This window comes from Dendrobates tinctorius, unplaced genomic scaffold (genome assembly GCF_039654945.1).
Source record: "Dendrobates tinctorius isolate UK_male_01 unplaced genomic scaffold, ASM3965494v1 ptg000020l, whole genome shotgun sequence".
In the NCBI taxonomy this organism is placed as follows: Eukaryota; Metazoa; Chordata; class Amphibia; order Anura; family Dendrobatidae; genus Dendrobates; species Dendrobates tinctorius.
The window spans coordinates 36,378,878-36,396,142 of NW_027361688.1; the positions used below are offsets into that span (position 1 = coordinate 36,378,878).

Sequence of the window (17,265 nt, forward strand, 5' to 3'; positions counted from 1 at the left end):
TACTATATCAATCAATGCCCAGCTGCCTCCTCTCTTTACAGTGACTGTCCCAAAAACTCAAAACAGAGATTTGGGCTAAACCATCAATCAAAGGCTATTTTCTTAATATGCAACCTATAGGCTCATGAGATAAGCGACTGTCCAAGACTTCTGCCACTACTGATCTTGTAGGAAATAAAGATAGAAGTGTAGTAAAGAATTACACTTCTCTGTTCTACACATTTACCCCAAACCGTTTTTTTTATGATACAATTTTTCATAAAAAACCTGAAATGACAGCCATGTCTTCTTCTGCATTACCTGGATTGCCATAACTGTGAGGACGGACATCTCCGACTGCGTGAGGGCAATGCCTCCATCTTCCTCGATGACCACATTGGTGCCAGGGTAAGTGCTGGTTTCTCCCATCTCTAAAGTGGCATCATTAAGGATGATTTCTCCTGCTAGTTTCTCTGATAGCTGGGTATAAACGCCCCCAGGGGCTACTTCCTGCATTGTGCCGCCTGGAGAGAAATTTGCCCCGTCTTCGATTAGACCTTCCACCTCTGTCATTTGCTCAGAGAGGTCAATCTGTCCAGGGTCCAGAGTAAAGATGCTCTGACCGCCGTTATGGGATAAGGCAGCAGAAGGAGCAAGGACGGCCGTCTCCCGGGACTGAGGGAGACATAGATCTACACGCTGAGGTTCATCATCAGGGATCCTTTTGGGTATCAGGATATATTCTGAACGAGGGAGGATTTTCCTAAAGCCTGGGACATCTGATATCATGGTGGATGAGCAGGACTTTATATTCTGGGTACAAAAAGAACAAGGATCACTTGAAGAACTTCTAGGTTATTTCTAGTTAGGGCCACTGACACTGGCATTCAGAGTCTTCCGACAATTTGTAGTTTACATATAAAATTAAAACATACATTTTTTTTAAAACTTTGCAAATACATTACACTATTTATACAATACCAAACCAGAGTGCAAGGTATTGTGTAACATAGCTGCGTTAACAATTTTGCAAGCTTCAGATCTGAAATCACCCAGATTTCTTTTGTAGATTAAGGACTTTTCAATGATAATCTGCGTACTGGAAGTGCAGTCTTTACACCTTCCCAGGGCTCTTCCTATGGATAGGGGATACTTGTATGATCGCTAGGACACCACCGATCATGAGAACAGGGGTCTAGTGTTCCGGCTGGTATGGGGTGGTGGTCACGTGTTTGCCCTAAAAGTTTACAGGACTGATGAAGATAGCCGAGAGCTGGACACAACTATCATTCTCATGGATATTGAAAAGGAGCGGTACATATGTAAAGGTACTGTCACACTTAGCGATGCACCAGCGATCCCGATCAGCGATATGACGCGGTCAGGATCGCTGGTGCATCGCTAAGTGGTCGCTAGTGAGCTGCCACACAGGCAGATCTCACCAGCGACATCGCAGGGGTCGGGGGTCATTACTTACCTGTCAGACGAGGCGATCCTGACGTCCTCCTGCCCGCGTCCACGCGTCGCTCGTCTCTACAGCAGGAAGCCCAGCAGGAAGCGGACGACGAGAAACGGCTCAGGACGTTCTCGCGCGATCAGCGATAACCAGCGGGGGAGCGGTCGGAGGTAAGTATCAGACATAGCGATATCGCTAGCAATATCGCTATAACGTCACAAAAACCAGTGACGTTATAGCGATATTGCTAGTGATATCGCTTAGTGTGACAGACCCTTAAGACCAAAGCCTATTCATCTGGAAGACGCTGGCCCTCGTTTATGTGATCGGTGGAGTTCTAAGTGTCATACTTTTCATGTATCGACCCCTTTATATCAGAAATTATACAGAATATTCCCCCCACAAGTAATCTATCAGCTTCATTCCTCCTACTGTATTATAACACACTGCCTGTCCCTTTTTAATTCAGCGATCGATCCTAAGAACTGTCCTCTGAAGGGCCCCATCTGGACAATGAAAGCACACTTTTGAGGCTTTGCAGAGACCAGAACTCAAAATCGATGAGCGTCCCAGTGGTTAGAACCTTTAGAGACCAGCAAGCTATCCCATATCCTGTGAATAGGGTATAGTTTGCAATTTTGGAAATAATCCTAAGGGCTCACAGACATCCGTATAACATAGTCAGAGCATGGACCGTAATGCACGGACTGGTCGTGGGTCTCCTGAACTGAGCGTGACAGCCTCATAGAACTATATGAAGCGGTCATGCTCAGGTCAGGAGTCCCGTGACCAGTGAGTGCATTGCGGTCCACGTTTGAACATCTGAATGAAACCTTAAAGTGGTTATCCAATGCTTCTTACTTCCGCTAGTGGAGTAGATGGTTAATACTGATTTTGCATGGATGGCGGCCTGCCAGGTATCGGCAACTCTCACCCATCTCACACATGGATGGATACCCAACAATCATGAATGAGAACTCTCATCTCCCAATGTGGAAGATAGCAGTACAGGAAGACCCGCTTTGAAATAAAAACTAGAATATCCCTTGAACAAACTGTCCTGTAAATTAATGGCCACTCACAGAATCCAGGCCTTCCTTCTCCAACTTTGCTCGCTCCAGATAATAGCTCTTCTCGGCCACACTGAGAAGTTTCCAGCTCTCGCTTATCTTCTTGTTGATCTCAGATTGGGGCAGGTGAGGCACCTCTTGTTGGACTTTCAGGTAGATGTCATAGTAGTAGAGGAGGTACGCCGACCTACAACATGACGGCTCGTCATCAGTACATTTATAGATCACCCTAGTGAGAATTACTGGTTGGTCGGAAGGGCCTAAATCAATCTGACAGCTTATGGGACGCAAACGGCCAACACAAATCAGAACGCCTTCCAAGTTATCAATATAGAGAACAGAATTAATTTACGGTCGGTAAGTAGATTCAAGATCTGAAAGTCAGACTGCTGAAACCCCCATTGATCTTGGGAAAACTGACCTTATGTCCCCCCACCTATATGGATCAGCAGCTACAAAGAGTGTCTCTCTGGAGGACCCGGCGTGTCCGTGCATTACAAGGACAGCTCATTTATTTTATTGGACATCCTGTAATACTCATTTCCACCAGTGGAGGAGCTGCTGGGAAATCAAACACTTCCTGCCACATTACCACGCAGATTTATGCATTTCTAACAACTCCCAGACGTGGGACACCCAGTGATCAGCTTACTTTCGTAGGGTCCTTCCAATGGAAAAGGATTGCCTAAAGTGGACACGAGGAGCTGGTGTAAACCCTCTTACCTTGGTTTCTTCATAGTCTCTCCTTGTTCTGAGCACCCCTTGTATTTCTTCTTCTTCACTGGAGGCTTAGCAGGGACATAGTGTTCCTCCATCTCTTCAGACTCCACTGTTACCTCATTACCATCAAAAGGATCATCCATTTCTAAAGGAATAAAAGTGGAACTCTAGCTTTAAATTACAATAAAGAGAGACAACCGTGCCCATGATCATTTGCTTTAAACTGGTGTGAGAAATGCCAGTCTTAATAAATCTGCTCCATAGTTCGAGCTTCAATTATGTCTAAGGGCCTGTCTAGGATCTCTTACATTGATGATCTATCATAATGTTAGGCCATAAATACTGATTAATGGGGTGTCATGCCCATCACCCGCACTGATCAGATGGATCTGATTAGATCGGGAGTACCACAGCTCCGTATATTGTATAGCGGCCATTCTCAGGTACTGCAGCTCAGTTCCCATTAATCCAGGGGTGGGGAACATCTGGTCCACGGGCCGTATACGGCCCGCCATATCATGTTGTGCGGCCCGCAGCCACTTTCCAGGTGTGGCAGTATTGTGCTCAGCAGGGCCGTATTTTCCATTTGCACCCCCCCCCGATCATACTCACCTCCTCCAGCCGTGCTTGTGCTGCAGCTCCCATGGTCCTGCTCTTCCTGTGTGAGTGCGCGCAGTCACGTGGTACCGCTCATTAAAATCATGAATATGGACGCCACTCCTCATAGGCGTGGCGCCCATATTCATGATCCTAATAAGCGGCACCACGTGACGGCATGCTCCGCTCACACACAAACAGGAAGAAGCTGTGGCAGGGAATGGATAGTCCAAGCCACAGGTGAGCCAGGGGGAGAAAGAGCGGCGGTAGAAAGAGCAGCGCTGGCTGGGTGGAGAATGAGTGCCGGGGGGTGGCAATGGGCACTTGGGGGGTATAGAATGAGCACCGGGGGGGATGGCTGCACTGGGGGAAACGGCTGCACTGGGGGAAACGGCTGCACTGGGGGAGACGGCTGCACTGGGGGAAACGGCTGCACTGGGGGAAACGGCTGCACTGGGGGAGACGGCTGCACTGGGGGAAACGGCTGCACTGGGGGAGACGGCTGCACTGGGGGAGACGGCTGCACTGGGGGAGACGGCTGCACTGGGGAGACGGCTGCACTGGGGAGACGGCTGCACTGGGGAGACGGCTGCACTGGGGGAGACGGCTGCACTGGGGAGACGGCTGCACTGGGGAGACGGCTGCACTGGGGGAGACGGCTGCACTGGGGAGACGGCTGCACTGGGGGAGACGGCTGCACTGGGGAGACGGCTGCACTGGGGAGACGGCTGCACTGGGGAGACGGCTGCACTGGGGAGACGGCTGCACTGGGGAGACGGCTGCACTGGGGAGACGGCTGCACTGGGGAGACGGCTGCACTGGGGAGACGGCTGCACTGGGGAGACGGCTGCACTGGGGAGACGGCTGCACTGGGGAGACGGCTGCACTGGGGAGACGGCTGCACTGGGGAGACGGCTGCACTGGGGAGACGGCTGCACTGGGGAGACGGCTGCACTGGGGAGACGGCTGCACTGGGGAGACGGCTGCACTGGGGAGACGGCTGCACTGGGGAGACGGCTGCACTGGGGAGACGGCTGCACTGGGGAGACGGCTGCACTGGGGAGACGGCTGCACTGGGGAAACGGCTGCACTGGGGAAACGGCTGCACTGGGGAAACGGCTGCACTGGGGAAACGGCTGCACTGGGGAAACGGCTGCACTGGGGAAACGGCTGCACTGGGGAAACGGCTGCACTGGGGAGATGGCTGCACTGGGGAAACGGCTGCACTGAGGAGATGGCTGCACTGGGGAAACGGCTGCAGTGTGCAGGGTAATCACGGTACCTCAGGCCCGTTGCTCGGGCTTTCCTGAGCATGCTCGGGTGTCCTCGGAGTATTTTGTCGTGCTCGGAGATTTAGTTTGTCGACGCATTTGCATGATTTGTGGCTGCTGGACATCCTGAATACATGTAAGGAATGCCTATTTGTTAAGGAATCTCCACATGTATTCAGGCTGTCCAGCAGCTGCAAATTATGCAAATGCGTCTACAAACTAAAGGGCATGTCACACTAAGAGATATCGCTAGCAATATCGCTATAACTAGTGACGTTATAGCGATATTGCTAGCGATATCTCTGTGTCTGATACTTACCAGCGACCGGCTCCCCCGCTGCTTATCGCTGATCGCGCGAGAACGTTCAGGACTGTTTCTCGTCGTCAGCTTCCTGTGGCGCTTCCTGCTGTGAGGACGAGCGACGCGTGGAGCCGGGCGGGAGGACGCAGGATCGCCTGGTGTGACAGGTAAGTAGCGATCCCCGTCCCCAGCGATGTCGCTAGTGAGATCTGCCTATGTGGCAGCTCACTAGCGACCACTTAGCGATGTACCAGCGATCCTGACCGCGTCATATCGCTGGTCGGGATCGCTGGTACATCGCTAAGTGTGACAGTACCTTAAATCTCCGAGCACGCCAAAATACTCAGAGGACACCCGCGCATGCTCGGGAAAACCCGAGCAACGAGTATACTCGCTTATCATTATTAATAATTTTATACGGCCCCCGAACGCTATTATAAAATGCCAAATGGCCCTCGGCAGAAAAAAGGTTCCCCACCTCTGCATTAACCCCTTCCTATAGTGGCCAATTTTCACGCTTGCGCTTTTGTTTTTAAACCTTAGCTTCTTCCTACTCATAACTTTTTCTTATTTTTGTGTCCATGTAGCCAATCAAAGGCTTTTTTGCAGAACAAGTTGTTGTTTTGAATACCACCATTCCTTATACCATATAATGTACTGAAAATTAGAGCAAAAATATATGAAGCGGTGTGAAATGGTGAAAAAAAAAATGCAATATAACCATTGGTTTTTTCGGGTGTTCGTTTTGGAGGCTTTAATTGTGCAGTAAAAGTGACCCGGTAGCAAATGTGTATGTTTTTTTTCATATTTAAATGGGTTTGCCGGTCTTGGGGTACAAGTCAGCAGTCACTCTATGTGACTGCAGGCTTGAACATCTTCACAGTGTGGGGTGACAGGGCCGGGAGCAGCAGGCACATGACTGCAAGGATGTGATTTGCATACATGGAGTCATGTGCAGACTAGACATGCGCAGCCTCTCTCAATACAAATGTACTGTTAGGCTGAACAAGTCTAGTTGGAATGTGCCCAGAAGTATGCATACATATTCATGCTCCCGGAGTGGGCATGCTGTGAGGTCTCACAAGTCTGCAGTCACATATAGTGTACCCCAAGGCCGGACAACCCTTTAAGTGGTTACAAAAATTCAGGTTGTATAAAAAAAAAAAAAAAAAAAAAAAGGAAGAGGTTGTGTGTTGCCATTTTCCAAGATCCGCAACTTTTTTAATTCTTCCATCCATGGAGCTGTGCGAGAATTTGTTTTTGCATGGGGGGCTGACAACGTCCTTACAATAATATTTGGGTACGTAAGATGTTTTGGTCGCTTTTATTGGCATTTTTTGGAGTAGGTCACGTGAAAAACTTCAGTATTGCAGAATATAGTAAAAATCACAATCTTTTATGAAGCCAAGCCCTGGCTCAGCTTCATGGGATCACAAGGATGGAGGCTGCTGGGGTGTTGGCATCCGGTCCACATGAAGCTGGCACTGCAGCACTTAAATCCGGCCGTCAGAGTTTGATATTGACACTTGAGTGATTAATAGAAATGGCTCTGATCTCTGCTATTAGGGCAGAGACAGACTGCCGGATTTCTCGTGCAAGAATTGAATCGTAAAACTCGCCCTGGCTGTCGGTTCTCCAGACCTGAGCTTGACAGCTGCATAGTAATCCATCACGCTGTCATGATCAGGTCAGGAGAGGTGCCGGCCAGTCCGTGCAGTGCGATGCTATTATCGCACGAGAAATACGGCAGTGTGACTGCAGCCTTAGAAGCAGATGCCGGCTGTTTTATCCCAGCTGACACCTGCACCAAAAGTGTGACAAGTCTGTGGTACACATGGTGAAGGGGTTAAAGAGAATCTGTCAGCAGGGTTTTGCTATGCAATGTGAACACAGCATGCTGTAAGGGTTAAAACACAGATTTCAGCAATGCCTCTCTTACCAAGCTCAGTGGTTTTATTTGATTGCAGTGATCGATTTAGCACTTTGAGCTTATTATTGCTTGGACTACAGAAGCAGTGCCTGGTAGTCCGACTCCGCCCCCTCCTGTGCTAAGCAGCTCACTGTCCATGGACATTCTATATACAGAGCCTGGTGTGGGCGGAGTTAGCTTCCTCAGCGCTGCTGCATTGCAAATTCTAAAAGCTCTGATTGTGTGAGAAAGGCTGCACCCAGTAATCTAAGAGATACATCATTGGATTCAGGTTCTCTTTTTTGCCTACATCAGGCTGCTCTCAGATGAGGTAGCAAAAACCTGCTGAGTATTTATTTAAAGAAAGCCCATTGTCTTTAGTCAGAAAGGATTGCGTCCAGCATACATACGTCATACACCTTCCAGCTGCAAATGGCCACATCTTCTTTGCATGATCTAGGCTTACGTAATAAAGAAAATAATCAAGTCGGTCTTTGATGTTTCTACATGACAGATTAGAGGCACCAAATTAATAATTACCTGCAAACTATATGCAAATACATGGAAATTAGCAGAGTGCAGGGTAAATGATGCAGAAGATTAATAAGTGTGAATCGTTGTCTACGGCCCTGTTCTACCATGTCCCGGTAATCAATTACTTCTTTCCTTTCCAGGAATTTAAAGATCAGATTGTTAGATTATCAATCCTTTTACAAAAGGTAATAAACAAGGGTCCCACACGGAAAAAAAAAGTCTTGTAAGTAACAGCAAGAAGTTTTACCCCTCTTTCGTCTTTTCCTTCCATTCTTTCAAGCGCCTTTTTTTTATTTTTCTATTGACATACAGTAGCCGTAAAGGGGCTTGTGTTTTTCCTTTTTGTTGTTATTTTCTTTGTGAGACAAATTGTAGATTGGAAAGACAATATTCATTGTACCATATAATGTACTGGAAAACATGAAAAAAAAAAAAAAACAGCAATGCTGAAAAAAAAATAAAAATGCAATGCTGCCATCGGTTTTTGGGTTTTATGTTTATAGCGTTGATTGTGCAGTCAAACGACCTGGCAATATAATTCTTCAGGTCTGTAGGGTTATGATGATACTAAATTTTCTAGGTGTACACACTAGTGTTTGAAAGTTTGTGAACCCTTCAAAATTTTCCACATTTCTGGCCAAAAATGGCATGAGATTTTCACACAAGTCCTAAACAGTTGCTAAAGAGAAACTTCTAATAGCTAACTAGCTGGACCATCAGTGTAATCATGTTGAAGGTCTAACCTGTCAATCTCCAAAAGTTCAGTGCCCCCCCGGTCGGAGGTAAGTATCAGACATAGCGATATCGCTAGCAGTATCGCTGCTACGTCACAAAACCAGTGACGTTACGGCGATATTGCTAGCGATATCGCTATGTGTAACGGGGGCTTTATATGCGAAAAAATAGCTGATAGATTCCCTTTAATGTGACAGCAGATGTTAAAAAAATAATAATTATGGCCCCCTAGAAGAGAGGATTATATTAAATTATATTTTCAGCAAAGTGGATCTTAAACGCTAGCAGGATCCTAAAATAAAAGCAGATGGTACCCGTCCATCCCAGCTCCAGGTCTCCGCCGCTGCCTCGGTCTCTGTTGTTTGGCTGCAGCCGTCAGGTCATATTGACACCACTGCAGTCAATTATTGAACTCAGTGGCTCTGCTGATGTAGATGGGAGGAGTCGCCGAGTTCAGTGATTGGCTGCTCCTAAAGCGATGTCACCGCTGCAGCCAAACAGCGGAGACAGGAACAGCAGCGGGGATCTGGCCCTTGAGCAGGAATAGGCGAGTACCATCTGGTTTATTTTACAAAACCAAAAACCCCATTAAGTGTATAGATGGCACGACCTTGCTCAATACAGGATGGATTCTGCCTGGGGTTCTGCATATCGGATAACTGATAGTTCTTCCTGCGCAGACACCGGCGAATCCTCGCAGTGCTGCGTGCACTAGGAGGATTTGCAAGTCTGCAGTCGCACACAGTGTTTTTTTTTATCTATCATGTTCACTAGATAGTAAAACTGACCAGGCAACAGGATTCTCCAGGTTAGTACGAGTACACAGATAGGAAACATGTATAGTTTTTACTTTATTAAAGTAGTGAAAAACAATTCCGAATATAGTAAGGAAAAAAAAAATACCACTTATGTCGTCATTTTCTGAGACCAGTAACATTTCCATTTTTCGGAATCTGGGGCTGGTTGGGGCTTGGTTTTTTTCGTCGTGAGCTGATGTTTTTCTTGATACCATTTTGGGATAGATACAATATTTTGATTTCCTCTTATTGCAATGTTGTGGAGGACAAAAAAAAACAAAACGTAATTTTGGAGTTTTGATAATTTTTTCTCTTTATGTCGTTTACCTACCGGATTAATTTACATTTTAGCTTGATAGATCAAACATTTCTGAACGCGACAAGACCAAATACGTGTATTTTTTATTTTATTTTAATTCATTTTCAATGGAGCAAAAGGGCAGTGATTTGAACCTTTATTTACTTTAAACTTTTTTTTTTTTTACTGGCCTTGAGGCTAAGTGCACCTGTCCGGAATTCCCGCGGAAATTTCGGTGGCAATTCCGCAACTCCCTGCAGCGGCAAATACGCATGCATAATTCCCGCAAAAAACTAGCGTTTTGCAAGCGTAAATAGCTTGCAGAATACTAGCTTTTTCCAAGCGATCTGTAGCATCGCTTGGAAAACTGATTGACAGCGTTTGACGAGTGTGACCAACTTTTTACTATTGAGGCTGCCTATGAGGCATCAAAAGTAAAAGATAAGGTTAAAAAATAATAAAAAAAAAAAATTGTGATATTCTCACCTTCCGGCGTCCCACGCAGCGTCCCCAGGCCTCAGCGATGCTCCCGCCAAGTCCCGTTCCCAGCGATGCCTTGCGACAATGACCTTTGAAGACGCAGCGGTCTGCGCGGGATGCGGGAAGGTGAGAATTCCACCATTTTTTATTTTACTTCTTTTTTTTACAGGGATATGTTACCCAGAGCCTGGAGGACAGGCTCCTCTCCCCCAGACCCTGGGTACCATCCGCACATTTTCCGCTTACTTAGCGCATGTTGGGCATAGCCACATGCGGAAAGTAAGCAGAACAATGGATTCCTATGTGTGCGGAATTCACGCGATTCCGCAAAAAGAATGAGCACGCTGCATATTTTTCCGCGATGAGATTCCGCCGCGGAAAAATACGCAGCATTAGCACAGCATGTGCGGAATGCCATTGCATTCAATGGGTAGCTTATTGCAATGGGTTGCTTATTTTACAAGCAGTCGCTTGCTAGCTTTAAGTCCATGCTCTCTGCCGCGAAACAAACTTACTTCGCATCTCTCATATCCTCCCTGTCTCACAACCCTAAACACAGCTCTTCAACACTTTCAATTCTCTACTCCGTCCCACAGCATCTTCTTTAAGCAGAAGATAGACATGATCAGACAAAATTTTGGCCCGCAGCCCTCAATGCCCCTCTTCGCCGCTCAGCCCTGTTCTGCAAAAGCCAGCTTCTCCACCATGACAGAAGATCAGCTCTCCACCCTTCTGTCAAGATCACACCTCACCACTTGTGCCCTCGACCCACTCCCGTCTCACCTCATCCCTAACTTGGCCACAGTCCTCATCCCTTCTCTAACACACCTTTTCAACCTTTCACTTACAAATGGTGTCTTTCCCTCATCCTTCAAACATGCCTCAATCACACCCATCCTCAAAAAGCCCTCACTTGACCCATCCTCTGTGTCTAACTATCGCCCAATATCTCTTCTCCCTTACGCCTCAAAACTACTGGAATAGCATGTATATCTTGAACTGTCCTCCCACCTGTTCCCTCTTTGACCAGTTACAATCTGGCTTCCGACCACATCACTCAACTGAAATTGCCCTAACTAAAGTCACTAACGACTTACTAACCGCCAAGAGCAAGCGACACTACTCTGTCCTCCTTCTCCTGGACCTGTCCTCTGCCTTCGACACCGTAGACCATTCCCTCCTGCTACAGACTCACTCATCTCTAGGCATCACAGACCTGGCCCTATCCTGGATCTCATCATACCTATCAGACCGAACATTTAGTGTCTCCCTCTCACACACCACCTCCTCACCTCAACCCCTGTCTGTCGGTGTTCCCCAAGGCTCTGTCCTAGGACCCCTACTATTCTCCATCTATACCTTCGGCTTGGGACAGCTCATAGAATCCCACGGTTTGCAGTATCACCTCTATGCCGATGACACGCAGGTCTACCTATCTGGACCCGACCTCGCCTCCTTACTGACTGAAATCCCACAATGTCTGTCTGCTATCTCAGCCTTCTTCTCTGCTCAAACTGAACATGGACAAAACAGAATTCATCATCTTTCCCCCATCTCACTCTACACTCCACCAGACCTATCCATCAATGTCAACGGCTGCTCTCTTTCCCCAGTCCCGTACGCTCGGTGCCTTGGGGTGATCCTCGACTCTGCACTCTCTTTCAAACCACATATCCAAGCCCTCGCCTCCTCCAACTCAAAAATATTTCCCGGATCCGCTCATTCCTCAACCATGAAACCACAAAAACACTAGTGCATGCTCTTATCTCCCGCCTCGACTACTGCAACCTCCTACTCTCTGGCCTCCCCTCTAGCACTCTGGCTCCGCTCCAGTCCATCCTACACTCTGCTGCCCGACTAATCCACCTGTCTCCCCGCTATTCCCCAGCCTCCCCCCTATGCCAGGCCCTTCACTGGCTTCCTATCGCACAGAGGCTCCAATTCAAAACCCTAACCATGACATACAAAGCCATTCACAACCTGTCTCCTCCATACATCTGTGACATGGTCTCTAGGTATCTACCCGCACGCAACCTTCGATCATCTCAAGATCTCCTTCTCTACTCCCCCCTTATCTCTTCTTCCCACAACCGCATACAAGACTTCTCCCGTGCTTCCCCCATACTCTGGAACTCCCTGCCGCAACACATCAGACTCTCACCATCAACAGAAACCTTCAAGAAGAACCTGAAGACCCACCTGTTCCGACAAGCCTACAGCCTGCAATGATCCTCGGTCTACTGAACCACAGCATGACCTGCTCTACCCTCTCCTACTGTATCCTCACCCATCCCTGTAGACTGTGAGCCCTCGTGGGCAGGGTCCCCTCTCCTTATGTACTTGTGTGTCCCTTGTCTTACACATGTTTACTATACTTGTCTATATTTCCCCTTTTCACATGTAAGGCGCCATGGAATAAATGGCGCTATATAAATGCATAATAATAATAATTTTATACGTTTTTGCGTTTTCGGTAAAAAAAAAGCGGCAAAAACGCATAAAATCCGCGGGAATTCCGGACATGTGCATATAGCCTAATAGTCCCCTTAGGAGACTTGACGCTGCGATCGTCTGTGCAACACATAGAGCTTCAGATCTGCTATATATATAGCAGAAATCACGATCTCCTATGAAGGCCGGCCACAGGCCAATGTTCACAGGAGATTCGCAATGACAGCAACGGGGGTCTTCTGTAGTCCCCCCGGCTGTTATGACCAAGGCGCAGATAGGAGGGATTAATTATGGGCATCTGGTTGGAGCATGTTAACTCCTGCTGTCAGTGATTGACCGTGAGATTTGACTGGTTAATAGCTGTGGGTGGAGGCTGGCTCCACCTACGGCTGTTAAAGGCACACGATGGCTGATTATATCAGGGAAAAGATGGAGGCTCAGCATCGGAGCCCGCATCAAAGTCAGGGTATTTATATATAGGAACATACACATCGATATTTCTCTACAGTCATTGTCTGGAACTCTTCAAAATCTCACAATGTATGAAACATATAATTGTGGACTGAAGTGAGTCTCACAGGAACTCATCCAAACTAACAGCATCATAGGAATGGCCTTTGGGTAGAGAAGGACAAATCAGTTTGAGGACCCTGGACCAGCAGACACGGGAAGGGACGGGAACTCTGTGAATCATCTCCTACCTGACAGAATTCTGGCTTCTCTTTTGATTAGACTGGTATACCTAAGAGAAGCAGGTATGAGGCAGTTCATAGGGATCCTATCCAGCAAGCACAGACCTGGCCGATGGACCTGGGTACAACAAATTTACTTACATCTCTAGCTGCCAGGTATTATATTATTCTGTATGCAGCAATATATGGGGCTTATTATACTGTACGGAGCAATATATGGGGTCCATTATTCTGTATGGAGCAATAAATGGGGCCCATTACACTGTATGGAGCAATATATGGGGTCCATTATTCTGTATGGAGCAATATATGGGGTCCATTATTCTGTATGGAGCAATATATGGGGCTCATACTGTATGGAGGATTATATGGTGTCCATAATACTGTATAGAGCATTATAAGGTGCCTATAATACTGTCCAGTCAAAAATGAAAACTTTTGAATCCCCCGCGGGAACGCACTGTGCGCTGCGAGGATTCTCGGATTTCTGAGCTATTGTAGAAATTACAATAGATATCACTCATGTAATGTAAGAAGTAAGTGAACTCTTTGGCATTGTACTGTACCTCGGGGCCCATGAAAACCTGGAGCCGGCCCTGCTGTACGGCACATGCACAACATGGCGCTTTGGAAAACAGCGGTTTCGGGGATCTTTAAAGACATCAACAAACTGGTTGCGCAGAAGGAACTTTCTGGAAGAAGTAGTGACCTCATCTTTATAAGGCATCCGGGTAAGGCCCGGGATATGACGGGTGCCGCTCACCGTCCGCAGCGCCCTCACTGACTGCACAGCCCCCCACACGCACTTACAACCTCATAGACACAGAGGTAGACCTTGTCCAGTCTCGAAATCAGTCCGGTCACACTGTGACATACTGTACCTCCCATCCGGCCTTTAAAAAGTTGAGTAACCGCTGCAAACGTCAGGAAACGGACTTCACTGGTCTACATTTTCCCGGTTCCAGCTGCGCCGCCGGTCTGCGGTGGAGACCTCATGTGACTGCCGCAGCGGTCACGCGATTTAGTGGCATTAAGTGATCGGTCTTCATTATACCAGTAGTATGGCATGAGTCCGCCTGATTAGCCGCAGTGGTCACATGATGTACTGCTGCCGTTCAGTGATCACTCAATATACCAGTAGTATGGCACAAGTCCGCCTGATTGGCTGCAGCGGTCACGTGATATACTGCTGCCGTTCAGTGATCGCTCAATATACCAGTAGTATGGCACGAGTCCGCTTGATTAGTTGCAGCGGTCACGTGATATACTGCTGCCGTTCAGCGATCACTCAATACACCAGCAGTATGGCACGAGTCCGCCTGATTGGCTGCAGCGGTCACATGATATACTGCTGCCGTTCAGTGATCACTCAATACACCAGCAGTACGGCACGAGTCCGCCTGATTGGCTGCAGCGGTCACATGATATACTGCTGCCGTTCAGTGATCACTCAATACACCAGCAGTACGGCACGAGTCCACCTGATTGGCTGCAGCGGTCACATGATATACTGCTGCCGTTCAGTGATCACTCAATACACCAGCAGTATGGCACGAGTCCGCCTGATTGGCTGCAGCGGTCACATGATATACTGCTGCCGTTCAGTGATCACTCAATACACCAGCAGCATGGCACGAGTCTGCCTGATTGGCTGCAGCGGTCACGTGATATACTGCTGCCGTTCAGTGATCGCTCAATATACCAGCAGCATGGCACGAGTCTGCCTGATTGGCTGCAGCGGTCACGTGATATACTGCTGCCGTTCAGTGATCACTCAATATACCAGCAGTATGGAGTCCGCCTGATTGGCTGCAGCGGTGCACGACGGCCGGAAAGGAAAATAAGATTCAGCGCAGGATGTAGGATTTCTTTTGTGGACACCATATGGAATGGCGCAGACTCGGCCATGTGTCCACCCAGGGTCAGGTTTCTGCAGAAATCCGTATTGACATCTGCCGGTAACAAAGATGTCGCTGTAGATGTAGAACCGTGGAGACTGCGACAATTCACCAGCCGTGGGGTCACAGCGCGGGGGTCTGTCACGGGTGGAGCTCCCCTCAGCCCGGCGCCCACACCGCTGCGCTCCATCACGCGTCCCATGTTTTCCCCCCTCCCCCTCCGCCTATTCATGTGTCTTCATACTGACTCTGGCTCTCCCCGACGGCCAATGAGCGTTCGCCTTATTAACTCCCTACCGGACTTCACCCCTCGCCGCCCCCGAGAGCCCATACTGCCGCCATTAGATCCCCCTGGAGCCCCCCGGACGCTCCGCAGAGCCCCAAAGCCCAGTCCGTAGTTACTTACCTGTGTGCTTAGAACAAGCGCCGATGTTTAAGGGCTCAACTGCTCCGCCATGCCCTCTCCAAGATGGCGGCCGGGTTGCTAGGGCGGAGCAACCAATGGGAGCGTGGAATGATAGACGAACCGCCAATCAGCTGCAGCCTTTTAGCCACGTGTGTCCTGAGGTAGTGGATGGCGAAACGAGATTAGCGCACTTCTTCTCATTGATCGCTCGGCCAGAGCTGGTGGAGCGCGTACTGGTGGCGAGTGCGTGCTGGGGATCGGCCACAGGTTGTGTCAGACCCCATACGACCAATGTCGCACGTTGGGACACACATTGTTACTGTAGTGAAAGACTCAGAGAAATGCAGTAGCAAAAAAAATGCCTACTACTTCTAGTCTTTATGGTAATTTTTTTTACAATTTTAGGGTTTGTTTTCAGTCACCTCTTACTTTTCTGTCAGAAGTCGTCTTTGAGGCTCATTTTTCACTTCAGTTTTTTTTTTATTTTTAACACAAGTGTTTTTTAAGGGCGCCATTCTGGGTGACCTACAATGCAGCGAGCGCGTCTTGTGTTATGGAGGAAAAAACCTAGGAATTCTGTAATTGCATTTTTTACATTATTCACTAGAAATGAGTGACTACATATGCAGCAGTCTGGTCCAGTGGCCACGTCAGAAGCCCTGCAAGCCGCTGCCTACCTGCTGGAATCCCCGGCTCCCCTTCCGATCACTAGGTGCGGGGCGACGTCTCGTGTGTCACATCACAAAGACAACGCTTCAGGTCTGAAGAGGAATCCGAGCAGGTAGGGGGCAACTCGCAGCGCTCCTGACAGGCGGCCACGGACCACTGACACTTCCACTACAACCAAACGTATTTGCTCACCTCTAGTAGCCACCATGCCGTGTAAATGACGTTACAGCTCATACAGATGTCTGAGCATGGACCACTATGCACAGATTGTCAGAGGGTCGGACCACATACACGGACTGTCAGAGGGTCTTCCTACCTATGATATTGTATGGGACCATTCACATGTCCAAATTTTTTCTGGGACCAAGTCATCCACTGCAACTATCGGAAATACACCTCACCGTGGAAACAACAAAAACCCCTCACTGTCACCCTGATCCCCCGTCACGGCCTCCCCCCTGTCACTCGACTATCCCCTCTCCAGTCCATCCTTAATGCAGCAGCCAGAGTTGTCAAATCTGGCTAATCGGTACTCAGATGCGTCCGCTCTTCTTCAGTCATTACACTGGCTGCCCATTCATTCTAGGATCCAATTCAAAGTACTTGTTCTCACCCACAAAGCTCTCCACAGTGCAGCACCCCCCTACATCTCCTCCCTCATTTCTGTTTATCGGTCTACCCACTCGTTACGCTCTGCAAACGACTTTCGACTAACCTCTGCCCTGCAGTTACCATGTGCTATTGGGTGCATGGAGGATGTGGACACTAGGGTGACCGCAAAAAAATCGATGTCGGAATTTTGTCCGTCTGGACCCCACAAAACGATTCCCCTTTCCAGATATTGAGAGAGCCAAAATTTGAGCTCGATCAAATGACGTTAACCCGTGCCGCTCGTCGCTCAAAGTTTGAAAAAATCCAAATTGAGGTATTTTAAGATTTAGGTATTTTGCATAGTCTGTTAGACTATAAAGAATGTTACAACAACATTGCAGAAATAGCCCT

The 17,265-nt window shown here is 48.2% G+C and overlaps 1 protein-coding gene across 7 annotated transcripts in view; it reads right to left on the minus strand.

Annotated features, from left to right (window-relative positions):
- HMGXB3 (HMG-box containing 3) overlaps positions 1 to 15,709 on the minus strand; it is a 100,687-nt gene extending 84,978 nt beyond the window's left edge. For all 7 annotated transcript variants that reach the window (XM_073568001.1, XM_073567999.1, XM_073567997.1 and 4 more), the window contains exons 1-4: positions 15,595 to 15,709; positions 3,229 to 3,370; positions 2,518 to 2,692; positions 301 to 792 (exon numbers count right to left, since the gene is read on the minus strand). In XM_073568001.1, coding sequence (XP_073424102.1) covers positions 301 to 792; positions 2,518 to 2,692; positions 3,229 to 3,368 — 807 coding nt within the window. In that variant the 5' untranslated portion in view covers positions 3,369 to 3,370; positions 15,595 to 15,709. The remainder of the gene's footprint in view (positions 1 to 300; positions 793 to 2,517; positions 2,693 to 3,228; positions 3,371 to 15,594) is intronic.
- Positions 15,710 to 17,265: the final 1,556 nt, after the last annotated feature.